We start from the raw sequence: 26,464 nt of genomic DNA on the forward strand, positions 1-26,464 counted from the left end.
ACACAGTGGTTTTGTAGGACATGCTCACGGTAGGTGTTCGTTGCTTATTATTTTCTTTAGGAAACAAAACCTTTCTTACATATCAGAGTGGAAATAGTATGACATACAGTACTACCGACATGGTAAATACAGAGAGGGATCTGCATAAACAGATACCCAAAACCTCTGTATTGCAAACATTGCATGGAAATTACACTTTTGGGAAACCACCTAGCGTGTGTGAAGGACAAAGGCTAAACAAAAACTGAAAGTAGTGTAAGTCAGCACTTGCTTCATATGGCTACTCAGTATGTTTGCAAAGCTGCAGCATTTGGAGGATATAAATTGCCCAAGAAAAGTGGAAAACCATACCAAATCTATCAAAAGTACTAGGACGTAGACAGGACTGAAAAATAATTGCATACTGTGGAATATTGCACGGTATCACAGCCTGAAAGCTTATATCCTTTCCCTCCTGGTCTGGTCCACATCCATTACTGGGAGAGAAGAGGAGAGGTGAAAATCCACAGCCTAAGATCCATACACATGGAAAGGGGAGGGATTTGCTCTGTTTATCTCCATTTCATCCTGCGGAACTGTCACTCCCTGGGGAAAGCTGCAGGCTTCTAACTTTTAATTTAAACTATTTTGTGTAGGCTGTGACAGCCTGACTGGGTGACAAGGCCTTGCCAAACCCTCCTGCGTAAAACTCTCAGGAACACACCAGCCCATCAGGCAGGCTCCGAGCGGGGGCAAAGGTGAAATTCCACTTTCTGGAAGTTATTTCGAAATTACCTTTGTGAAATGCCGCTATCCTGAAAAAAAACAAAAATAAATCTTCCCAGGACAGACACGGAAGAGATAAGCATCTGCAAGAGCTAATGCTCCTCTCACTGCACCTGAGAGATGAACACACACCCGAAACTGCACAAGTCACAGCTCTGGGGAGGGATGGGGGGGGCAACAGGGCTGGGCCCTGCCATCCTGCATCATTTTTCCGGAAAAAACAGAAATAACGCATCCCCCGCCCCCCTCCCGCACGCAGGGGGATGCTTCCCTCCTGTCCCCAACCCCAGCCCGGGGGATGCCTCCCGGCACGACGTCCCCAGGATGGGATGGGGGGATGCTCCATCCCTGGCCCCGGGGATGCCCCCCGGCCCGACGTCCCCCAAACGGGATGGGTGGGGGGATGCTCCATCCCTGGCCCCGGGGATGCCTCCTGGCCTGACGTCCCCGGACCGGGCTCGGGGAGGGGGGATGCTCCATCCCCGGGGCCGGAGGATGCCCACCGGCCCGACGTCCCCTGGACGGGGCGGGGGGATGCTCCATCCCCCGGACGCCTCCCGGCCCCGCTTCCCGGCTTCCCACGAAGTTTTCCCGAAGGACCCCCGGGTCGCTCCCGGCTTTCTCCTCCCCTGGCGGCGGGGAGGCCGTTTTCCTCGGGGAAGGGAAGTGGAGGACGGGAGAGGAGGCGGACCCGGGAAGGGGCGGGGAAGGAGGGCGAAAGGAGGGAGGCTCCGGCCCCGGCGCCGGGGCTCGGGAGTGCGAGGATGAGCGGCGGCGGGGCCGAGGAAATCCGGGCGGGCTCCATCAGCTATTCCCTTCCCTCCATCCCCTCTAACAAACTGCCGGATTTGCGCTTTATCAGCCGTGGGGTTTACGGGACCGTGTCCTCCGCCCGCCACGCCGACTGGAGGGTCCCGGTCGCCCTCAAATGTCTGCAGGGACCGCTGGTAGACAGGTAACGGGGGTAGGTGAGGGTCTGCCGGGATGGGAACAGCCTTTCCCCCAAACCAGGGAAGGGGATCCCTCTCTCCATCTATTCCCCGGGGGTGCGCCCCGTCGGTGGGTAAAGCGGCCGCGGGCGGTTGGAGCGCGGGTTGTGCCCGGGAGTTGCGGGGGCCGGGTTCTCGTGGGGTTGGTGGTCTCGGTGGGCACCCCCGTGCTTTAAATCCCGGGGCAAAGTAAGATCCCAGGAAGAAGGATTCAGCCCGGGCCACGAAAAATCACGTCCCAGCCCCGGAGCTTCCTCTCTTTCGGTTGTTGAAAATGGGTGGTTTCGGGCTCAGCCTGCCAGACACTTGCCAGCTTGCCTCTTTGGAAGGTTTTGGTTTTAGATTTTTGGGTTTTTTTGGTTTTTTTTTTTTCCCCAGTATGGACCTTGGATCCTCCTCAAGGTGGGATTTGCACAGTTCGGCTTCTTTCTGGGTTTGTTGGTTACTGACCGTTTTCCTGAAGTACCAGCTGGATGTTAAAATTGCAGTGATTGCTGTAGATTTGTTGTTTACGGAAAGAGACAGAGAGACTACACGTAATAGGTTACTGTATCCACCAGAGATTGCTTCTAGCTCCTAGAAGAAGCTTCTCTGAGACGATGCACATTTTTTTCCCCCCAGATCTCACAGTACTGAGAGAAGCTCATTTAAAATAATAGGCTTGTAGGCCCCCCATGTACAACTGATATTTTCCATTAACTCTTCAACTTGTAGCAATTGTGTTCCCCATTTTCTTGGGGCTCAAGTGACAAGAGTGTTTATTACAGGAGCTGTTGCTCCATGTAAGGGGGCAGCAGGTAATGATTTTCCATCCATCTCTGCCTCATTCACTTCCTACAGAACCGATTTTTTATCCTCTAAATGCAAACTTGCCTCTTCTTAGGCTGTCTGACTGCAAATCTGCCTCTTGTGTCTTATCTAGGTGTCTTTAATCTTTACTGCCTCAAGTTTTCCTGGATCTAGTATTAGGCATTTAGGCAGAATAAGATTCATTCAAAAGAACAAGGCTTCTAGTCTTGCGAGCCAATATGCTAGAATATAAGATAAGGTGTTTTAAACTATCTGACCTCTTATTTCCCAGGTGTGTATAAACAGGCTTTATCTCTGAAATCATGCCAGAATGAAATGGAATCTCACTTATGTTTTTAAGCAGGAATATTGTGTTCTCCGACAAGTGGGCTTTTTTTTCCCCTTTTCTTTACTTTAAATGCCTGCTTAAATCCCTGCTAATACAATGTTTGCCCTCCGAACTCAGTCAGGAGGAAACAACAATTATTATTTTTCGCCGTGCGATAATTTAGCTTAGCGTGACATCTAACCTGTGAAACTATGACGAAAAGAGGCAGTGAGGTAATCAAAATAATTCAGCCACCTACCCTGCAGCAGACCAAAAGCTGTAAAGACATCTCTTATGCCCGAGTTTCTGCAGCGAGTGAGGTGCTGGCTGTGTAGCAGGTGACATCAAACACCGTCCTGTAAATGCTGTTAAGAACAGGGAAGGGTTCATGGTGCAGGTGATTCCCCTGCCGGGAAGCCTGCAACCACGTATCCCAGAACTTGGGAGTGTGACCAGGCAAAGAGCAGAGCCAGCTGGGAAGGTATTTGCATGTTTGTACTAATTTAGGCATTACTCAGTGCCCTTCTGGTATGGAGCAGGCAAAGGTGAAGTGAGTTACAGGACCAGGAATAGACCTCAATTATGTCGCAACGCGTTTCCCAGCTGGAGCTGAATCCCCATGTGCCTCACAGCCTGGGAAAACCCCCAACTTCTCAAACCCAGCCTTCCTGGAGGGAGGGAGGGAGGGAGAGAGGGAGTTGTGTCTTTCCTCATGCTTTCCCTGAAGGTTGCCTTTTAACTTTTATCATTTCCTAGAGTTTCCTCTACTAGAAGCCTCTTTCCGTCACATAGATAATGTGAGAAACACCGACTCACATCTTAGAATTTAAAGAGGACAAAGTCACCAAAGCAAAGGTTAAAAAATTAATAATTTATTAATACGAAACAGCGCTGAATCGGGTGCACCAAAAATAGATGCACGATGATCTTTTAGCTTTCAGGTATTTTATACCTTTATCCCGGCCGCTTGAGTTTCTGTCTCCCTTCTCATTGGCTGAGAAGTTGGAGCTCACATTCTTCCCCACCGCTTGACCTATTACAGGTTTATTTTGCACTTTTTCCCATATAAGGCACACATACACCTATTTTACGAAATCATTATCCTAAACACGCCTTTGATTAGTTGATTATGCTACACATTATTTCAGAGTCTTTGCTACCATCTGCTTGGCAGATTTACCAGACTGGTTTCTTTGGCCTTATTGATACTCCCCTACCCTTTGGGTTTTTGTGTTGAAGGCCATGTTCTAGTCTGTTTCTTTTCACCTAGATAACGCTCTGTGAACAAGGATCCCTTGACAGACCAAGGGCATTTCTGGGGATTAATTGGATACAATTTATTAGACTCTACTATTACTAAGGCTTCTTTGTTAGTACTATCACACTAACAATGATACATCAATAAGCTGAAGCAAAACTTAGCTTATTTCCCACAATAAGGACCAGCAATTGCAGTTAATTTCACATCCATCTAAACTCAAAGTTTTCTGTCATAAAAGAGGCAGGCTTAACTCTCCGGGTTTCCTCTTTTCCTCCTCTTTTTGTGAGGGCTAGATGAACATGGATGGGTCCGGGCTGAGGTGGGCTCTTCAGTGTGTGCCCTGAGCCAGCTCTCCCCCTGGAGCTGTGTAGCCACATGAAGAAGGTCCGTGGTGGCCAAGAGCGAACCGTGGTGGCCATAGCCCTGGCTCCTCTGTGGCCGTGCCCCAGCACAGCCGTGTGGCCACCACCGCCAGCTCACATCCAAAGGAGCAGACCAAGATGTGCTGTAAAAATCCTGTTATTGGGCATCCTCATTGCATGCTTGCAGCTGCACCAATCCCCGCTGGTATAAAATCAAATTTTATTTTTTTTTTCTTAGAATTATCCTTCATGGTCCCAAGTATCCTCACTATCAACAAACCTTTTTTTTTTTTTTTTCAAAAACATTTGAGATACTGTCATACCAAATGCTTTATAATTTTCAGGGATAGAGGCGTACTCACTCTTAAATAAAACCTGAGCTTCTCGAATCCTTTTTTTTTTTTTTTTCAACAACATTTGAGATACTGTCATACCAAATGCTTTATAATTTTCAGGGATAGAGGCGTACTCACTCTTAAATAAAACCTGAGCTTCTCGAATCCAGATGCTGCAAGGTCTGAATGTGTAAATATGCATCAAGTTCACATTTATGAGGGGGTTTGGCATAAAAAAGAGCATTCTCACAGCCAAATTCAGGCATCCAGACAGCATGAGGCTGGTCTTTTCCTTTTTCCTGTACCACCAGGGGATGTTTTTTCCGGAGGTGGTTGATTCAAAGCAGAAGCCCAATTTGAAGGAATGTTTTATGTGAGAACAAAACATAATTGTTCATTCCTTTTCCTTCAGAAACCAAAGGTGCATTCCTTTAGCCCATATTATTTTTGTGCATGTCAGTGTAAATTTAAACGTTTGGAGAACGGTTAGTATTACAATTCCCACTCCGTAGGATATTAACATTGGGCCTCGGTGACAACTCAGGGTTTGAAGATGGGCAGTAAAAGAGGACAAATGTAGTTGGTTATTACCCTTATGGTTACACAAGGCAGTGAAAGCTGGAGTTCTGACTGTATCATTATTTACTGGAAACGTGGATGAAATGTGTGATGGAAATAGAGAGATTTGTGTGGTACAACAAAACCGGGGAAGCTATCTTGCATTTGCATTTGCAGATCCTAATTTTTTCTTACAGTATCTTGTTCTCAAAAGAGTGTTGTAGGAAACAAACGGGGAAAGATAGTGGCATTGCATATAGGTACATTTTTATTTTTTTAAAGAGAATACAGTGAATTCAGCATTTTCTTTGAGTTTCTTAGTATTGGCGTGGTAATGGTTTTGTTTCTTTGTTTTCTTTAAGTCATAGAGAGTACCTTCTAAAAGAAGCAGAGATATTACACAAAGCCAGGTTTAGTTACATTCTGCCAATTTTGGGAATTTGCAACGAACCTGAATTTCTGGGGATAGTAACAGAATACATGACAAATGGGTCATTAAACCAGCTTTTACATGGGGTAAGTGTACTTACAGTCTTTAATGCAATCCCGGGTTGTTTCAAATAGGTTATAATTTCCATACTTAAGAGAAATAGTATAGTAAAGTCTATTATTAATAATATTTCAAATTAAAGGATAGTCACTATCACTAGTAGTTTTTGGTGTTCTGTATCCCAAAAAGACAACTAAAATCAAACCACTTTAGTTTTATTACACTATTTCCTTTAATGTCATGATTTATAACTGCCTTCATGTTGAATTATTGTGTACAATCACTTCAAAAATCTCTATTATTCTCTGATTAGAAGCTGAAATACTTATGCTTACTTCAGTCTGGGTTTCAGAATTATTGGCCATGTAAATATCACACAAAGATAGAGAAGTTTTTCCTGCATTTGAATCTTTAGTTAAAAAAAAAATAAAAATTGAAAATTTTTACTTTAGTTTATGAAGTCAAATATAGCTAATCTGAACAGATATGGATATTTCTACCAGATCTTACTCTTGGGAGTAAGTTCTTCTGTGCTGAACTCTCAGCTGTTCCCATTAGCTTGGTCTGAGGATCCAGTTGTAAAGCTGCTGCAGGTGGGTCTTAACAGTGCTGCAGTCTTCTCTGTATCTTCAATCAGTCCATATCTCATACCTGGGGGAGCTCAGCTGCGTGTTTTTCATCAAGGCATTAGTGTCGATGTAACTTCTAAGATTTCAGTTGAGTTTTACTGCCTTTTTCTTGGTGTATTAATACTTATAAAGGTAGTATTTTGTGCTTAGTTTCACCACAGCTTTTTATTTTTTTTCTCGATGTCAGCTGAAGTTATGATTCTTGCCTTCCTTTGAGTAGTACATATAAGCTGTGGGTTGCATGTTTCATACAGGAGTTCAGTTGTAAATCTTATTTCCATATGAATGAGTAGTATAGTAAATGTCTACATCATGTAAAACGGTCATGAACTATTATGTGAATGGTAGGGAACGGAAGCATAACACTTAATGATTAACACTTAAATATTTATTTTAACAGCTAACCAGCTCAGTTAGAATTTTTTAAGGAGTTCACGTAATGTATATTTTAAAAGATTACCGTTTATCCAAGTCGCTTTCTTCTTATGAATGTCTTTGTGTTGTGCTGTTAGATCAGACCAGAGGATTATATTCTGGTTTTGTGGTTTTCTCTTGGCAGAAAGATGTATATCCTGACCTTCCTTGGTGCCTGAGATTCCGCATTCTTTATGAAATTGCTTTGGGAGTAAACTATTTGCACAACATGAATCCTCCATTGCTGCACCATGACTTGAAAACCCAGAATATTTTACTGGACGATGAGTTTCATGTCAAGGTAGAGTCATTTAATTCTTGTGTTCTTCAGCATCCAAAATTACTAAAAGTGTCTTAATTATTGTAGAGGAGGAAGAGTGAGGATGTGGCCATGCAGAGGGGACATAATTGTATGCCAGATGTTTTCTTCTGCCCTTGCAGACAGAACTTACCAACTTCTTTTGAAAACTCTGCTTTGCTCAAGTGTGGATTTGATCCATCTGAGAAGACCAGAACTTGGGCTGTTTGTGCTATAGCAGTAGCTGATACTCAATAGCAGTGATGCTCTCGTATGGCAACCTTCCAAGGGTAGCTACATCTGGCCCTTTCTGAGGAGAAAATAGAAAGCATTTCTGGCTGAGATGCTCAGACAAGTTAGTTCTGTAGGACAGTAGAACCAAATTCAAACGTTAGTACCCCATTTGACATTTGTCATGCAATAGGTACCTATATGTTCTGGTAGTGTAGTATAAGAACACGTAAAACTTAAGTGTAAAATCTGAACATGTTGGAAGGTGGCTTTTGTGAAGCTCCTTAGAGAAAGCAAACATACATAGAGGAGTAATAATAGTTTAAACTTTTATTCTGCCTTTTAAAATATCACTGCTGTGATGTGAAAGAGAAGGTAAAAGTACTTCTGATATAAGGGTTAGGTGCTTCTGTAATTGCAAAAGTTGGTTTTGGCTTTTTTTGTAAAAGATTCTCTGCTTTTAAAATTTACAGAATATACTATTCAAGTGAATGAGAAATAAGAGATATTTTGCACTTAATTTATACTTGAGTGGCGAGTGCTTGGTACCATGCACTCACCACTGGTACCATGTGCAGTACCATGGCTGGTACCATGAGATGAATCTTTCTTGTGGGTCCCTTGGGCGAGATCAAAGATCCAGCCCTGATTTTCCTCTTTCTCCATTGCCAAGACGTTTTTCTTGGCAGCAAGGTGCCTTACGCAGCCTGTCTCTGCTCACGCCCTCAGTAGGTCGTACCTCCTCCCACTCGGTTGTGCTGCTCTTGCCATCTCTCAGGCTTCCTGATAAACCTGATCAGGGAACTGGTCCAAGTAAATTTTTTTTAACCACTCTGTTTTTTTTTTTGACCCTTAACAGCACTGATGCAGTCTGGTGCTCTGCCCGACCGCATCGAAATATTTGCTTTGCTGGAGCAATTGAAGGGAAGAGGTTAATTCCTGTCCTGCCTCCTCAAAGGAGTCTCTGGAAGCCTGTCCTTTGGGTTTTTAAGTGTTTTCTTGGGGTGAAGCAAGGTTGTCTAAATTAGGACAGCTGTCAGGAAATGCAAGGAAGGTTATAGAATATAGAAGAAGTATTGCATATATATAAAAGTAACACCGTTTTATAGAATACAATTGTCTGGGCCGGAAGGGACCTCCAAAGGTCATCTAGTCCGACCTCCCCGCAGTCAGCAGGGACACCCCCAACTAGACCAGGTTGCCCAGGGCCTCATCGAGCCTCTCCTTGAATATCTCCAGGGAAGGGGCCTCAACCACCTCCCTGGGCAACCTGTTCCAGTGCTCCACCACCCTCACAGTGAAGAACTTTCTCCTAATCTCCAATCTAAATCTGTTCCCCTCCATCTTAAAGCCATTTCCCCTCGTCCTATCACTACAGGCCTTTGTAAACAGGCTCTCCCCAGCCTTCCTGTAGGCCCTCTTCAGGTACTGGAAGGCTGCTATTAGGTCTCCCCAGAGCCTCCTCTTCTCCAGGCTGAACAACCCCAGCTCCCTCAGCCTGTCCTCGTAGCAGAGGTGCTCCAACCCCCTGGTCATCCTTGAGGCCCTCCTCTGGACCCGTTCCATCAGGTCCATATCTTTCCTATACTGAGGGCTCCTGATGGAGTGGTTCATAGAGTGCTGTCCCAGATCTACTAAATGAGCAAGATATTGTGACAGTTACAGTGAGGAAGGCTTGATGAGACTGAGCTGTAGAGAAAAAAAGGTTATTTTTCACTGTGGATTTTGACTGTAGGCTCGGCAGAAAAGTGATTTCTGTAATCTCTATTGCCACAGTGCTTGCACAGGCATCTTTGTTGAATATGTTTTTGCTCTTGTGCAAATGCTGGACAAGTGCAGAGCTGGTCAGTGGCTACTTATCTTTTTCCCTTGTATGCTGGACGCTGCAGCTCAGCCAGCAAGTTTATTCTGCTGGCTGCTTGTCTCCCTACCCGTAACCCAGCCTGACATCTCGCTCCCTGGCTCAGGAGTGTCCGGGAATGTAAACTGAAGTCACTTAATTCTTGATGAAGTTGTACTGTAAACTCTGTAGGAAGGGTCAAGGTCCCAGAGTGCACAGTAAACAAACTATTCAGCAACTTTTTGCAGCACACAATTTCAGAATATCAAATCTATTAATTAAAGATTAATATTTCAAAGTTTTGGGGGGTGAGGTGGAGTTGCCCTAAAATTTTTTGTGAGAGCAGCTGTCTTGGGCTCTCTGCAAGCTAAGTTTACATAGAGCTATTGTGATTTATCCTGAATTTGTGCTTTCTTCACAACCAGGGAGCTAGAAGTACTCAGTGGTTTTTTGTTTGCTCTTTTTATTCAAAGAAAGTGATTTTCTTCATACAGGACAGATTCCCATGGGAGATTTTCCAGCCGTGAAGTTAACGAGTCCTTCCTTAAAAGAAGGACATGATAGGGCAGAGCTATAGGGATAGCATGAGTCATGACCTGGGAATGCTTTCTGAAGCAGAGCTGGTGTTTGCTGTTGCTAGGACAACCACATACTTTCTGTGTGTTAAGGTTAAGGACTTTTAGTGACCTGTTCTGTCGGGGCGTATTTCAGGAATTTCTAACAACGATCAGCAGATAAATCCAGTTTTTCTGCTCAGAACAATCGACTTGTCCTTTCCAGATTGCAGATTTTGGCATGTCAAAATGGCGTGTCATATCCATGTCGCAATCACGAAGTGAAACCTCTCTGCCAGAAGGAGGGACAATTATCTACATGCCGCCTGAAGATTACCATCCCAGTCAGAAAACCCGGGCAAGTGTAAAACACGATATCTACAGGTAACTCGTGTGGTTCTCGAGTGGGCTTTGCAATCTGAGTTCAAATTTGATTTACTGAACTTAGACTTTAACATAGTTTCAGCAGTTCTGTTATTTTCAGAAGTGTTGTAAGTTTATAAGCAAAATGAATCGGGTAAAATACAATTGAGTGGTAGCTGGATTTGATCACCTCTTTCTTTAGGAAACACTGTGACAAGTGTCATGCTCCAAAAATTAAGCTAAGAGAGAAGAAGAAGAAATCAAGCTAGAGAAACAGAGAGAGAAAACTGGTTTCTATAAATGAGTGTACACACAGAGACAATATAGGGAGGGGAAAAACTGTTCACACCTTTATTTCAATGTGCATACCCTTGTAATTTGTGCACATCAATTAACACAATTTGCAGCGTGTACTCGGGGGAAAGACAAAAACATATTTTTGGAATGGGGTTAGTAAAAAGCAGGATGATGGGAGTGGAGGAAGTCTTTAGAGAGATTTGCTTAAGGAATAACTTGCTCTAGGAAAGTTCAGGTACATTTGTGTCAGTCAGTTTTGAGTAGTAGAAGTAATAGAATAGGAAGCAGTAGCGTGGTGGCTACCCAAATAACAACACGACGATTGCTCTTAGGATATTAGAGTTACAATTAGCTAGTCTGAAAAGCCTTAGAGAGCTCAAAGATTCCTTGGGTGGTCGTGTAGGGAATTGTCATGTGTAAATTGAGATTGAGGAGGCAGGAAGAGGAACATCACTCTACCACCTTTACCTTCAGCTATCTTTGGCAGAGTTGTATTTTGGTGAGAGATGAATCAATCTCAGGTCTTACCGACTTCCAGGGACACCACTAATTTCTCTTAATTATCCCTTACCCTTAAGGGGCACACAAAGTTCCTTGATATTCCTGCCCAAAGAATAGAGATGGTAACATACCTGCTTTCCTCACCCTCTGGTGAGAAAATCTGGACTAGAAAGACATTGTAAAGGAATAATGGTATAATATGGGGAAAGAAGCAGTGTGACATTATCTCTTCTGGCTTCCAATTTTAGAGGATTTGAAAGTATGGATCGTGGCTTAATGAGTGTAGATGAGGAAGACAAATATTTATTAAAAAGAAAAAAAAATGTGTGCAGAGGAATAACAACCAAATGGGAGAAAATAAGAGAGAAAGGATCAGTAGAAGAGTTTTTACAAAACTGATAGATTAGGAAGGAAAGTGATTAATTGAGAAGAGAGAAAAGAAACAGAGACAACGTCGTAAAGAGGGATGGCAGTTCAAGGCAGGAGGACTTGAAGGTGGAGAGATAATGAAGGAGATGACTGGCAGGAAGGTCACACAGGAAGGTCTGTGCTCAGGATCAGAAAGAGATGCTGCGTAGCAAAAGTAAGAAAGGAAAACATGGCTAGTGTAAAGAGTGATCAGCAGGAAGTGGTATGCTGCAGTGTTGCAGAATTAAGAAAATAGTCTTTAATCGTAGAGAGATTCCAAGCTGAATGAAAGGCTGGATGTCTGATGAATTGACCACAGCAGATACAGGAGAACATTGTTGAGGTTTTAAATCTAATTTGTGAGGAAGGATCTCTCTTTGGGAAACAAATCCTTTAAATTACACTCAAAGCAGCATTAACTTTTAGAAAAGGAACGATTTGTTGTGCAAAAATAAAGCAGCTTGCATGAATTTCTCAGGAATGCATCAAAAGCAGGTTTTCTGCCAGGGAGGACTGCTTCTATTAAATGTTACTTGAATAAATTTTTAACCTTGGTGAATGTTAAAATGTGAATGGAATAAGTAGTTAGGAAAGCTCAATGTATATGATTGATTTTAGGTGTCAGTTATTTTGTTCTTACTTAAATGTTTTGTTTCTTCCTCATTGGTATCTGTTAGATGATGAAATGCTTAGAGGCAGTTAAGTGTAACCTGTATGCAAAATTCAGTACTTCTTAGTGATACAGGAAAATACTGTCTTTGTGTACTTGAGTAGTTGAGCAAACATGGATTCTGATAAGTATAGTTCTTCTTTGGCGAAAAAAGTAATTCTTTGCATAGTTTCACTTTTATTGCTTCAGTGGGAAATTTTTTGAAGTAATGTTTTAGAAGCTTTTTAATCCATTTTGAAATGGATTTATTGAAAAAATAAAGAAGTAGAAGTAAGTTTACAAGGATATGTTTGAAATTAGAAATGAGGTTCTTAAGCAGTGAAATATTTTTGCTCTCTCATTTTAGCATTACAGCTACTAGATTTATGCCTCACATCAAGTTCCTATTCTTAAATAGGAAAACCAGATTTGGGGTTTTTACAATGTTTTATTTTCTTTTATTTGCTTTAACTGCATTGATTACTTTTTTATAAATGAAAATGCTTCATTTAAATGACATAATGTAATCCAATTTAAATTACAAACTTGTTTAAAGTTGCCTTTTTCTTTTAATGTATCCTGATGATTGAAGGGAGTGAATAGTGAGCTAAAGACAGAGCAGACGCGTATTGACTGAGCCATTTCCCATTCGCTTTGATGTGAATGGTAAAAAATGTCACCAGTTTGAGTAAGCAGGTGTGTGTTCAGTCTGCTGGCTGTAGTTCAGGGTGGTCTTCCTGAGAGTATCTTTTGTAAAGTGAATATAAAAATAATTTCTAATAAAATGATGTAATTAATATAATTTTTAAAAAAATTAAAAAACAAAATAGTTTTTAATAACATGTGAAGCTGAGCACGTTGTGCTATTGTCAGCAACCTAAATTAATGTCTTCTATACTTTTTTATGCTTTAAACAGTTATGCAATTATTATGTGGGAAGTGATGTCCAGGAAACAGCCATTTGAAGGTAAGGCCACATCTTCCTTTAATTTATTCTTTAATTTATTTTTCCAGCCTTACATAGAGGCTAAATCTGGGAGCTGAGTACACGGGGACTTCATTTTAGGGGTTACTTTTTAATGATTCAACGTCTCAGCTTCTTGAAGAACACTTTGAGTTACTGTTGGAATTAGATTATTTTTCAGAATTTTTTTTTAAATTAGTGTTGCTTGATAAATTAAAAATATATTTTTTTGCAAAAAGAAAAAGCATAACCATATATAAATGCTATGTCTGCAAACTAAACTGTTGCTCCTGTAGTAATCTGTTTATATTGCATATATTTCTAATGGATGCACGATGTCTATTTTGACAGAAGTTATAAACTTCTGGCAGATAATGTACAGTGTGTCCCAAGGAAAGCGGCTAGATTTAAGTGAAGAAAGCTTATCAATGGACATTCCTCATCGAGACCTCATCATAAAACTGATAGGAAGTGGATGGGCACAAAACCCGGATGAAAGACCGTCGTTTTTAAGTGAGTTTACCTTGCATAATAAGAAACGGTTTTTAAAATGCCAGATTTCTGTTGAACGTGTTACTTGCAGAGCAAGATCATGGTTGCAAAAAGGAAATGGTTAAGGGTGTCACGAGATACATGTGCCCTGTCATGTTGTGTAAGATAAGGTGCTTGTCTGCAAACAGACTTTTATGAATGGAACTATGTGTGTGCCATAATACTAAGTATTCAGTTGGAGTCTTTTGCATTTGCCATCTCTAATTTACCCATAAAAAAGGAGCATATTTTGTTTAACTACTTTCACTTGGGGTTTTTTTGTTTATTGAAGGGAACTGTTTTTTTTTTTAAGAAGGGGGGGAGTGAAGTGTATAATGAGTGCTGTGGGATTTATGAGCAAGCTGGCAAACACACCAACAAATCGTTGCACATCAGATAAGCTATAGCGACTTTACCTTGTGTTTGCATCTCAGTACAAATCTTCTTCACTAAGACTTCATCTTTTGAAGTTCTACATCCCAGATTCAGCAGGAACTGGTTGAACCCACACACTTAACTTTTCCCATCGGCCTTTCCATTGTTCAGCTTTTTGTCCATGAGACCAAAAATAGACACTTTCAGCCTTTTTTACCGTGGGTTACAGAATTTAGAGAATAAGATTGAAGTGTGAGCTTGTAGAGATAAGAGTGGCAAGGCGTGAACTGGAAAAGTTTTGGTTTGATTTTTGCAAACCTGTGTTTGTCGCACTTCACCAACATAGCTGGTGTATGTTGGGTCCAAATTTACCCCCATAAAAATTTCTCTTAACGTGCTTAATTTTGTGTTTTACTTTCGGCTCTTGTTTGGCCATTTTGTAAAGATAATTCCATAGAAATTGGCAGAAAGCAATTACCTGTTTTCAGCTGTGAAATTTGTTTGTGTGAGTGTCGCTGTGGTCACATCTGTCAGCGCGGTGAAGCCACGCAGCCGCCTCGCTGGGATTGTTTAATCTGCTTGTGCTTTAAAATCCTCCCTACACCTGTAGAAAACATGATCCTAATTCCCTAGGGAAAGCTAAATTGCCTTCGAGGGGCAAAAATGTAGAATAAGTTACTAAAAGTATTCAAATGTAGAACAATGCGTGCAAAGAGATCTGGCTTAAACAATTCTATATTTTAAGTTTCTCACTGGTTAGGTTGCGGCTGCAATGACTCAAAGCTGAAATACTAGGTTTTTTTAGTTGGTTCTGGTGGGGTTTGTTTTTAGGGTTTGTTCCAGCGGGTTTTTTTAATGTTACAAGTAGAAAGGCCTGCAATCTTAATGTTTCATTTATAGCTTTGGTGAGTAGAACTTTGTTTATTATTTTGAAAATATTTATAGGCATACTTCCTTTGAGGTGGAAAGTGTTAGAAAATTGCTGTTCACATAACTTAGGCAGAAATACTCAGAACTTCAATTTTTTTCCATCAGTTTGGCAGAGGACAAAATGGGGACACATCCAAACTGATCTTCATGTTCAGTTTACAATCCAAAATTAATTACATGACGTTTTTGAGGCATTCTTATATTTGCATTAAGAACATTTTGAAATATCAGCTTATTTTGGCATGAGTCTGGTTTGTATAATTGTAAAGTGTGGATTATTTTTTCTCCACGCAAGGAAATATATCTATTTATAATATTTTTTAAAATCAGAAAGAATGGACACTTCACGATATTTTCTTATATATTCCTGTTTTCCTGTGCCAGTTAACTAAAACAAAATAGCAATCAAAACCTGTGGTCACAATGAAGGGATAATTACCTGGGGTACATACTGAAGTGTGAGATATCTTGGGTTCAATTATTAGTGTCCGTAGTGAGACGGTCTTTGAAGAAAACAGGCCTTGCTTTTTCGCCTACTTTACCGTCATAAAAAGAAAGAGGAAGTTGCAAAACTGTTGCAAAGTTAAGGGAAGTAAATCTCACTGATTGGGAAATTTTGCAAGGGGCGGGGGAAAACCAAAATATCCGAACACCCTTTTGTTAAATAATCTTTAAATAGAATAGGTCCGTTAACCTGTCTGTTCCCCTTAAAAAAGACTACTTATCACCATGTTTCTGCATGCACTTGGAATGTGTACCTACAATTTAATTATAATCAACAAAAATTAACAGTTCCAGTATTTCAGTGTGGAAAATGCAGTGCCAAAGCTGTAAAACCCCAGTTTAGCTGATGCAAGAAAATAAGAATCCTGCTATGTAATGTATGTCTTGAAGACACTAGTGGAAAAAAAAATAATATGGGAGAACTATGGTAAAATTATAGTAAAAAAATAAAAATATGTTAATAAGATGCAGTGTGACGGATTGCTAGTGTGGAAAATGGGTTTGGTGGAGTGGGTGGAGTCTGTAGAAATGCAGTAGAATTGTGATGTACCATCATCCTTTCCTGAGGTTTTATTGTACTTGAGCAAAATTTCAGAGACATTTTTATAATACAGTCATCTCAAAATTGTAAATACTTAGTTTTGTAGACCTTTCAGCACTGGAAAGCAAGGGAGCATAGCACAGGTTGTCACTTGTTTTTTTGATTGTTTGGGTTGTCGTGTGTCTCCCTGTGGGAGCAGATGGTTTTGACTTGAGTTGCCGCCTTTGGTGAGTGTGAGGACACTGTCATTTGGATTCACTGGATGGGACAGGTCAGTGCCCTGACTATCACCATCTTCTCCAGCCCTGCCGCACAGCATCTCCTCTGGATTTTGCTGTGGTGGAGGGCTGGTTGTTTATTTTTATTATAGAAATAGTTAAGACCTCTGCTGCAGTGGAAAGACAGTGACCCACTTTGAGGTCTTCTGCTGCTTGGTCCCATTTCGCAAACCAGACTTGTTGGGTCTGTCTTGAAATATAGCAAATGCCCTGATCTGTCCATTCCAGGAATGCCAGACTTGTGGTCGAGCACAGTCCTGGATCTCTTTGGATACAGAGTGCTGAGGTGGCCGGATCAGGACAGGGTTTGGTTTGGGGATGTGCAACCGTTGTGTTTGTAACAGCAGGTGAAAGCAAGAAACATCTGGGTTTTGATACGTATCAATAGACAAATTACTTTTATAAATGTAAGAAAGTAGCTTTAGCAAAATGAAAACTTAATTTCCACCATAAATCCTTCAGCAAAGTATTCTTTCTTTATTTAGAATGCTTGATAGACCTTGAGCCTGTCCTGCGAACGTTTGATGAGATAGCTATGCTGGAAGCAGTACTTCTGTTAAAGAGATCAAAGGTAAATGGCTTTTGTTAGTCATGAGTTTGTCAAACAAGTTGGTAACTTTTGCTTGCAAAAAGAAATGTCATCTCCTTTGTCATTTATCTAATCTTGTATCTGGCTGAAGCATGTGTTGGTACAGAGCTGTCATCTTGTCTTAGGGCAGAAATTTAATACAGGTAAATATATCTCTTCCAGTCACTGTATGAATCACGATGTATTTACAAGAGTGGAAAGAAAACAGATGTGGAGCAGATATCTCTAAATATACCTCTGAATCCCCAAGAGGTAAATATTTTTCATATTGTGTTTGGTATGTGTGCATCATTTAAGATCCTGAAAGCTTTAAAGGGAGGTTAACTTAGTAAGGGGGAATTGTTTGGCAGTTTGCTTTCCTGTGCAGTCAGGAGAGGCATTAAGATGCATTAGTTGAGCCGTAGAGGTGAGGATAGATAGTAAAGGGTGGGTAAGCAGAGGTAAGAAGGGTGTGTTTGGTATATCCTCTAAATGTGGGAAAGCCAGTCCCTGGAGGAGGAACGCAGCACACAACGTCTGCAACTTGTAAGAGACTCTCTTCTGCTCCCTTGCACCCCTAAGGAGCTTGCTTGTATAGGGTGACACAGATTTGCTTTTACATTTTGGTCCTTAATGCTGCTTCTTTTGATTCTTACTAATAATTTAAACTTCTATACAAAATTCCTGTCAGCTTTGGAAAGACACAAGTATTAGGATTACATAGCTTTCTTCTGGTTTACTGTATTTTAATTATGCTGCCTATTGAGCATTTAGATAGTAGGGAGAAGACAGTGATGGGAAAGTACTGTTATGTAAATCATTGCAACTTTGTATTTATTTATTGTGCGTTTTCACTGTACAATTGGAATCATTTCAGGAAACATATTCTGGCTCCTTACAGTGTGAGGCACTTCCCCTTCGGAGCATCTCTCCAGATATGTCAAGACTCAAGTCCATTCCCAAGTGTAACATCCTCTCATCAGGTAGAGATACTAATGACTTCTTATAAATTTCAGTTGCCGTTGCAGCTTTACACTCCCACTGTAACATTGCATTTGCATAGTACGTAGTTGGATCTCTGTTTATGTCAGAAGAGAGATGTGTTTTGTAAACTTAGTGCTCTGGGAAAAAAAACTGGAGTATTTTAGCTGTGATTTTCTATTCCTGTCACTTGAGAAATGCCCACAGCTCACAGCTTGTTTTCCTATTCAGTGTTGTGAGTGTGGGGAGAGTATTTACTTGTCCCTTCAGACTCTTGGCAGTTTTGTTAATAATTTGTGAACTACTTCTAAAGATAAAAAAGCAAAACATTTTGAGGCACTCCTAGAGCTGAGTAAACTGAGAGTCTCTAATGAAGGCCAACCTCTTGATCATTTTTAGTTCAATAAATAAAATGGCTTTAATAAATAGATTACCTTACAAAAGCATCTGCACAGACCTTTTGTAGCTGTCACCTTTTCTGAATAAAAGTTGGCAAAATTCCCAGAGAAAACCCAATTTTGAGGTTTTGCTGACATCAGAAGCCAGAAAAATGGGACAGGACACAGGTGAGATAGGAGTACATGGCAAAACTACGTATTGCTATTCTCTTGAAAGAATGCAAACATATATTTCAAAAGAATGGAGCATCCTTTGGCTTTGCAGGGACCAGTGCTGTGAAAACAGACGAGACGATTGACTTCACTGCTCTAAAGCAGGGGATCAAAAAGTGTGCTGAGGTGCTGCAAACCTGGAGATACTCTGGTAGAGGTAGGAGGGCACAGGCAGTTTCTTTTCCAGCTCCTGCTTGAACACATCAATGATTCTGGGCTTGTACTCAATGTATTAGAAAGATATAAATACAGCAGGAATTCCAGGGAAAATAAATTACAGGAGGCTTAAGGAATTTGAGTTACAGGGGGAAATGGCAGAAAGCAAATGTAGTGTAGTTTGGCTGTACCTCTACCCAAGTGTTTATCTACACACATAGCATAAAAATCTTAAAGATGAAGAATAACTTGTGGTTATCAAGTTTAATAGGAATGTCTTGATGAATTTTAGAAAATGGAACATGAGCATGGACTGTAAGTGTAATCAGATAAATAATGATAATGATAAATGTCAGCTCTTCTTACTGCTGGTTCCTGTTAAAAATTGTTATAGCTGCTTGTGGAGGTCATTGATGAGATTGTGATGGTACTATTCATATGATTGATCAGGCAGTGGTCCTTTACAGTGTTACTGCTTAGACTTTGTAGTATGTATGTATAGATACTGTAAAGCCTGTGAAAACAGAGTCTACAAAACCACGCTACAGCAGAAGTGTTTGTTATTACTTTGCCAATGTCTGCATCAGGTAGTTTTATAATGGAAAGCAAGACTGGAGTTCTTCTTAATTTGCCTAAATTAGACACGGTCGTTTCAGGTGAAAAGCTGTTCCCAGGTATCTGTTGGCAAGAGAAGAGTTTGGCATGGCACCAAGGGAGAAGTTAATGACTATAGATTTTAGTTGCGTTGTTTTTTCCACCAATATAATTAGAACTTTTTCAGAAGCTTCCTCCTTCAGAGTTAGGAACTGTGTTCTAACTTTCAGCCTCTTTAACTTTTCTTCCCTAGCCAGCTTATATACATAGTTGTTCGTGGGCATTGATTTAAGCTTAAATAGCTCTTTTCCCATTTTACTTCTGATATAAAGAGTAATCCTTTAATACATTTTGTTTTGCTGGGCAAACAGGATACGCCCTTTTGAAGTCCATTTGTAACATACACTTCTTCATTCTCCTGGTATCCTACTAGTCCTCCCTGGGCATGTTCTAACTTAAGTCATTGAACTAAGGCTACCAAACATCTGTACTTAGTATTAGAAAAGACGTGTGACAAGTGTTTTCTGCTTGAAATAAGAACTTCACTTAATACGCCTTAGAATTTCCTTTCTCACAAGATCCTTTGTTACAGAATAGTCTACCTAGGGTTTTTTTTCCTTATCTTAATTCCAAATCATTAACCTCAGCTTGAAGCAGAAAGTCTAGGTCTCATGTTTTGTGCTACCAAATTTCCACTTCTATTACTTCAGTCTTCTAGGTCAACTAGGTTCTGTCTGAGTAACCTGGGTCAAGCCATTATTTCTGAATAACAATATACAATATTTAATTAGCATGTTTTCCATTTTTTATGCTATGGTCACTGGTCAAGTTCATTCTCCCATACTAGAATAATCCCAGTAGTTTTGTCTCTAATGCTATTAAAGAACCATGTGTTCCTAGAACTCTATAACAATATATCCCAGCAGAGCTGTTTTAAATCCTTTTCTAAAATGATCTTTCATTCACACCGTTGTCTCCTAATCCTTTCTCATTCACGCAGTAGATAACATCTGTTATTTTACACTATATAGGTCTGCCCATCTTACTTTCTCTCTCATTAATGAAATTAAAAGCTAGCTACTATAAATTCTAGTCCACCATTTTTTTAAATAGTAAAAGTTTCATTTCTTTCACATTCTTCTATTTCTTCTTCTTGTGCTTACAGCCATATTCTTCCACAGGTCAACACTCCAATCTAGGAATGCACCATAAAATACCTCCATTGGAGGGTGCTATCTGTTCTTATTGTATCTTCAGATGTTCATCTGAATTCTTACATCTACATCTCTGGTTCTTAGTTAACATCTCTGGAGCGCTTTATCAAGTGACACTGTGAAAATCTGCAATGAAAACTGTATACAGAATTAGGCATATGACCTGCAATTGGTTTCTCATGAGCTGTTTGTTATCTCTTCTTTGAGTCATTCCTACTCCTGCTTTCACATCCGTCATCTTTTTCCGCCATAAAAAAAATCCTTAAAATATAAACTATTAAGCTTTCTATCTGATAAAAACCCTTTCCTCCCCCTTTCTTTGCAAATGTTTACATGAAGCTTTCTTGAAGTCATCCTTTTTTAATGGACTCCCAAGATCCCTTCTGACTCTAACCATTCTATGATTGGCTTCCCACCGAATGTTGCTGTTGGTATTCATGTTCTTTCCCTCCACCTGGATCTTTCTTTCAATCTTTCTACCTTTGTTACACTCCCAAACTTCATCAAAATAAATTAGTCAGCTTTCATGCTGACTCCTAAATACCTCTCCAAACACTTGAAGGAGTTATTTCGTTCTTCCAGTCCCAGCAAAACTTTCTGTCAAACAGTTGTGTTTTTTTTTTTAAAGCTCACATCTACCAAATCTATTCTCTCAATGTTCTTTTAAAATAAAAGAAGACCCCCAAACCCACGGTCAAGCCCTGGTAAAAGATAAGGGGCATAAATGTATTCAGAACTCGAATGTAAGGAATAATGTGTTGTATTTGAAGTGAATTTAGGTTGTGTATGACTTGTTTTATGGAATTGCTCTAAATAATCTCTGATGTCTGTTTTTTGTTTGAACATAGAAGTAATATGGCTCCCTCTTTTTTTTTTTTCCTTCTCTTTTTTTTTAAGGTGAAAATTCTGAAGGTCTAGAGTCTCTCAGCAGTCAAAGCACAGATGAAAATATCTCTGTAACTCAGAGTGCCAAACCTCTTATGCAGACTTACAGTAATTTTCCCTCATCTGGGAAGAGTGTTTCAGACGCCTCAAATTCTGCATCATGTGTGCGGCAATCATCACCAATTCCTTCAGGTACAGCAAACGTTGATTTAATTCCAAAACCCAAATTAGTGTCCTAATAAATATATGTGTGCATCAAATGGAAACTGGAACTTTTGTTCATCTGTAAAACCAAAACCAAAACATTCTACAAATTAAGAGTGGAAGTAATTCTGTCCTTGTAGCCTTATATTAAAAAGTAATTAAAACAGATGCAAAATGTGACCAAGTACATGAACATGTGGCTCCTAGCTTTTTTCTCTCCTTCTAAGCAAACTTAATTCCTGCTGCTTTGGGTCTTCTTTATCCCATTCCCTTTGCTTATATTCTTTCTCCTAGCAGTGCTGTAGTCCAACAGAACAGGAAAAGGTTAGCTTGAGCTTAACACATCTTGTTGCCTGTCACTTCTCCCCACTTTTTAAGCCTGTCAGTCTTCCTCTTAGCAATGGTGGGGTAAAGAGAAGCAGCACTTGGATCAGCATCTCACCTTTAATGATCTTCTATGTTAGTTGACAGCTCACTGCATGACATTCCTATGCACCAAATAACAGTTGAAAGTATGCTTCCAAAAAAAAAAAAACCCAAAAGAAACTGTAGTGCATGATGAATTATTCAGAGAGATATTTTTTTTATGGGCCACACAATAACGTGCAACTTTGCAAAGATCTGCTGCATCATCCCTTTTCTGGAAATACAAGAATGGGCACCTTTTCACTGCACAAATCCTCAGCTTGAGGAAAACACACAGGAAACTACAGGGATGCTTTCTGTAAACTTCAATAAAAATCCATCTGGAAAGTGAAGTTACCAACTCTCTGCTTTTAGTACCCCATCAGGTTGAACACTGGAACAAGTGGCACACAGAGGCTGTAGAAGTCCCATTACTTGAAGGTGCCCAAAATTCACCTGGACAAGGCCTTGAGCAACCTGAGTTATCCCTGAAGTTGGCCCAGTTTTGAGCAGGCCGTTAGACCAAATCACCTCCTTGAGGGTTCCTTCCCATCTAAATTATTCTGTGATTCAGATAAAATAAATATTTTAACCACCGAATTTGACAAACCAGAACATTTGAAATATGGAATACAGTAGTGAAATGTTAAAAGCATATTTAGTAGTCTAGTGTATTTCTGACCAAAACCAAGTTTTAAACAGCTCTTTCTCAGCTTGTTCTTTGTTTTATGGCACTATTTATTGACAAACAGTTATAATGCTAATTTATTTATTTTTTAATCTTCTCCAATCTCAGATCTTGTTTTGGAAACCATACAACACAACATAGCTCATCAATGGATCCAAAGTAAAAGAGAAGAAATTATTGATCAGATGACTGAAGCATGTTTGAATCAGTCACTGGATGCTCTTCTATCAAGATTTTTACTCATGAAAGAAGACTATGAACTAATAAGCACCAAACCTACAAGGACATCAAAAGTCCGACAACTGCTTGATACCTCAGATAGCCAAGGAGAGGAATTTGCCAAAATTATAATACAAAAGTTGAAAGATAACAAACAGCTAGGACTTCAACCTTATCCAGACATTGTATCTAATTCTCTAAGACTGCATCTTTAAATTTATTCTTTCTGTATGAAGCCATGTGAATATTTCTTACAACACGAGTCTTGTTTCTGTACAGTAGTTTTATATATGTACCACTGTCTTTATTGGGCCTTTGTAGAGTCTCAGAAATGACACTGAGTTCATCTAGACTGCATTTGGTGAGTTGCAAATAATCAGTGGGACTGCAGTCATAAAGCCAAACACTTGACACTTGTTGACCCAATTCATACAAGTATTTTGTTTATACACAATGAAGAAAAAACATTAAATGTTCCCTGTTTTACATATTTTCTGTTCATACATATCCTTTCCTTTCACCTCACAGATTTGAGACAACCCATCTCAACTTGGAGTATTAGTTTTTCTCCCTCCATCTGGTCTTTCCCATGGAGGGAGGAAAAAGTCTCGGTCCTCTATTCGAAGCTCGTATGCTGTGTTTTTAATTTTCTTCTTTCAGCCTTACTGATTACTCCTCATGAGATACTGGAGAAGAACAGTAGGTGGGGGGAAGCTTACGTTGCATTTTTACAGGATTTTTTATTATGTTTTGTTTTGGTTTTCCCATGTTGTTGCCAGGGCAAGCGCTCCAGACCACTGCATAAGAAGAATACCAGTCCAAAGAGGAGCCTGAGGGCAAGGAGGACATTGTGCTGATCATCTTTGTTCTGCTAAGAACCGATACATTAGAAAGGGTGCAGCTGTAGCCTTTTACATTATTTGGTTACACCCGCTTAAACTCCTCTTGAAATCATAGTATGATGAGATCTACATACAGCTTATATAAGGAAACCCTCAATTAATACTTCTTTTACACTACCTTAGTTAATGTCTCGCTTACCTTTGTCATCTGCTATAAATACTTCTCATCTCATGTAGCTGGATCAAACTTTTAATTAGATTTTATTTTTTGTATTTATGTGATATACTAAAATACTTCATTGTAGTATTTACATGAGGCTGGAAGTGATGCACATGGGTCTCTCCTGCCATGACCTGCTTTAACCTTCTCTGGACAGCATCTCCACCATCCTTCTTTGTCTGAAGGATGGTGCTAACGTGTTGAGGCACAAATGGGGCCACCTGAGAGGAAAAGGTATGTGATATTTTTTTTTCAGCTCATTTCAGAAAGCCTTAGTGACTTTACCCAAGAGGCTTCAAAGCTAGTGAAAAAATTACAGGTTTTAATGTCAGAACACAGCACAGACAAATGATTTTTACAAGAATTAATAAATAATTACAAATTCTGCTAACACTGTCTAAAATTTGGGAAATTTCAAACTTCACATACAAGAAAGCTGAAATCTACCTAAGCTACCATATAAAATGGAGCAGATAAATGAGAAATCCTAAGTGATGTCTGTTTGGACAACTATGGAGATACAAGATCTGCCCCATTTCAGTGATTCAGGCTTCAGTGTGGGCATTACTAGTTGCCAACAGTTTTTTTAATGTCTGGCTTATCTTATTTTGTGCACTGAATCACAAGAATCCAATGTAGAATTTACTGGATAGAAAAGGAGTGGTTTTAAGTTTTCTAAGTTTTTTTTGGCATAAACTGTGAATTTGCATTTTATCCTGCTTTTCTCTGAAGGCTGTAAAATTCAAACTAGATAGCTGAGAGCAGGACAGTGGTGGAATGAATGGTTGTGCTTTTTGTAGAGCAGACTTGAAGGTGTCCAGCAGGGACAGTCTCTGAGGAAAGTTTCCAGCCTTGCCAGTGGAAGTGCCAGTGGTGCCAGAACTGTGTGTTTCACTGCACATCACATTTTAAGGCACATTTGTTTTATTATTATTAGTGCCTAAAGAAAGATTTGTGTCATGCAAGGTAACAAAACAGCATTTCTTAGATGTGCATCCAAAATTCATTGAGTATTAAGAGCCTCCCTGAAATGTGGTTTTGGTAACTAGAGCAGAGGCTTCTTTAGGGGTACCTTTTTACAAGCTCGTATGTTGGTCTAGTAGGGTCTGCATGAGTTGAAATCTTTATGATTTCTTATTTTAAATTATCTGTAAGAAGGTAAAAGCATTCCTGCTATGTGTAAAAAGCCATGGCCTGCCAGGTTGCACTTGGCTTGCCAGGTGGCATCTGATGCCTCATGTTGGGGGGGTCTGCACCTTCTTCCTATTTCCCAACTCTTTGAAAGCAACTTCTGCCTTAGAGCAAACAGAACTTGAGCCCTCGCAGGGCTCATGATGTACAAGCTGGCAGGCCGTTCTGAATTTGTGATTTGTCCTGTTGATCCTTCTCAGTGCTGCCACCTTTGAACTCAGTTGCCCCTGGGGTGTTCTGTAGCCTGCCAGTGTGTCTGCTGCAGCTTTTCCACCGGTGCCCCATGAGCTGGTGTTCCCCAGAGGTCATGCAGATGGGTGGAGGAGCCCTGGGGAACAAGTGGGACAGATCCCAAAGGTGCTGCCAAGGTAAATGTGGGTGTTGCCCACCTTCCTGTCTCTTCACAGTGGAGAGGAGACGCTGGGCATAAAGCACGAGGACCCACTGGTAGGACACCTGGCTGAGGGGAGAGAGAGTCCTACTGCTTTCTGAAGCCTCCCTGCTGACTCTTACCTGTCAGTAAGACATTGTCTTTTTTAACTAACCCCTAGCTTGGGGTCACTTAATAATGACAAATCTGGCCTACAGAGAAATGGTGCTCTCGTGTTGCTTCAATCACTATGGGCTGCCCCTCTCCATGTGCCATCACCCAGAGGTGGCACAGCTGCAAAGAAAGTAATTTCTACCCCCAGTCCTGAATTACACGTGCATCTGTGAGGCCGTGAGTGTTATTCTAGCTGAAGTCCAGCCCTCCAAGGAAACCCTGAGGCCACTCAGCAGAATCTCCTTCTTCTTTCCTTGAACCCTGAGCATCCCTCCATGAGGGAGCAGAATCCATAAGCAAGCCCTCTCCAACATGTTAGGCCCGCACAGGCCTTCTCAAAAGCGAAATGGAGGAGGGGGACAGCCACACTCAGGCCTTGAGGAATAAAGAAGAAGAGGTAAGGAAAAAGCTTTGGGGTAGGCGTGGAGAAAGGGAGGTGGAGGCTGTGTGCCTGACCCACACAGGGTGCGTGAAGGGTGTGGGGAGGTGGCAGACGTATGAGCCAATACGTCAAAGACTGATGCCGCTTCTGTTGTTTAACTCCAGGGCTACGAAAGAGGAACAGAGTTTCTGTGCAACTGGAACACTCAGCACTGATTTTTGACTGTGGCACCAAGCCCAGGGTTGGTGAGGACGGTCAGGCATGGTCATGCAGTTCATGCACAACTTCTCTGTCAGGAAGCCACTAGTAGGTGGTTTTGACTTGAGTTGCTGCCTTTGGTGAGTGTGAGGACACTGTCATTTGGATTCACTGGATGGGACAGGTCAGTGCCCTGACTATCACCATCTTCTCCAGCCCTGCCGCACAGCATCTCCTCTGGATTTTGCTGTGGTGGAGGGCTGGTTGTTTATTATAGAAATAGTTAAGACCTCTGCTGCAGTGGAAAGACAGTGACCCACTTTGAGGTCTTCTGCTGCTTGGTCCCATTTCGCAAACCAGACTTGTTGGGTTGGTCTT

General features: G+C 40.8%; 1 protein-coding gene across 7 annotated transcripts; it reads left to right on the forward strand.

The window, feature by feature from the left end:
• Nucleotides 1–1,475: 1,475 nt before the first annotated feature.
• On the forward strand, nt 1,476–23,199 carry RIPK2 (receptor interacting serine/threonine kinase 2). 7 transcript variants are annotated; one of them, XM_014965460.1, is made up of 12 exons: nt 1,476–1,720; nt 5,750–5,903; nt 7,066–7,221; nt 10,070–10,227; nt 12,979–13,028; nt 13,377–13,538; nt 16,670–16,755; nt 16,936–17,025; nt 17,630–17,735; nt 18,397–18,501; nt 21,206–21,385; nt 22,599–23,199. In XM_014965460.1, exons 1-12 carry the CDS (start codon nt 1,530–1,532, stop codon nt 22,922–22,924), a joined length of 1,764 nt encoding a protein of 587 aa, XP_014820946.1. In that variant the 5' UTR covers nt 1,476–1,529; the 3' UTR covers nt 22,925–23,199. The 7 variants fall into 7 exon arrangements, with proteins under 7 accessions (XP_014820946.1, XP_014820947.1, XP_014820948.1 ...); XM_014965461.1 differs by having other exon boundaries at nt 17,654–17,735; XM_014965466.1 differs by having other exon boundaries at nt 1,614–1,729.
• Nucleotides 23,200–26,464: the final 3,265 nt, after the last annotated feature.

The sequence above is a fragment of the Calidris pugnax genome, unplaced genomic scaffold (assembly GCF_001431845.1).
Source record: "Calidris pugnax isolate Ruff unplaced genomic scaffold, ASM143184v1 scaffold41, whole genome shotgun sequence".
Classification (NCBI taxonomy): Eukaryota; Metazoa; Chordata; class Aves; order Charadriiformes; family Scolopacidae; genus Calidris; species Calidris pugnax.

Excerpts from the sequence above, each read along its gene's own strand:
- RIPK2 (XM_014965460.1), top strand. The coding sequence starts at position 1,530 with ATGAGCGGCGGCGGGGCCGAGGAAATCCGGGCGGGCTCCATCAGCTAT. Across the intron at positions 1,721-5,749 it reads CAGGGACCGCTGGTAGACAG|TCATAGAGAGTACCTTCTAA; the intron begins GTAACGGGGGTA and ends GTTTTCTTTAAG. Across the intron at positions 10,228-12,978 it reads GTAAAACACGATATCTACAG|TTATGCAATTATTATGTGGG; the intron begins GTAACTCGTGTG and ends TGCTTTAAACAG.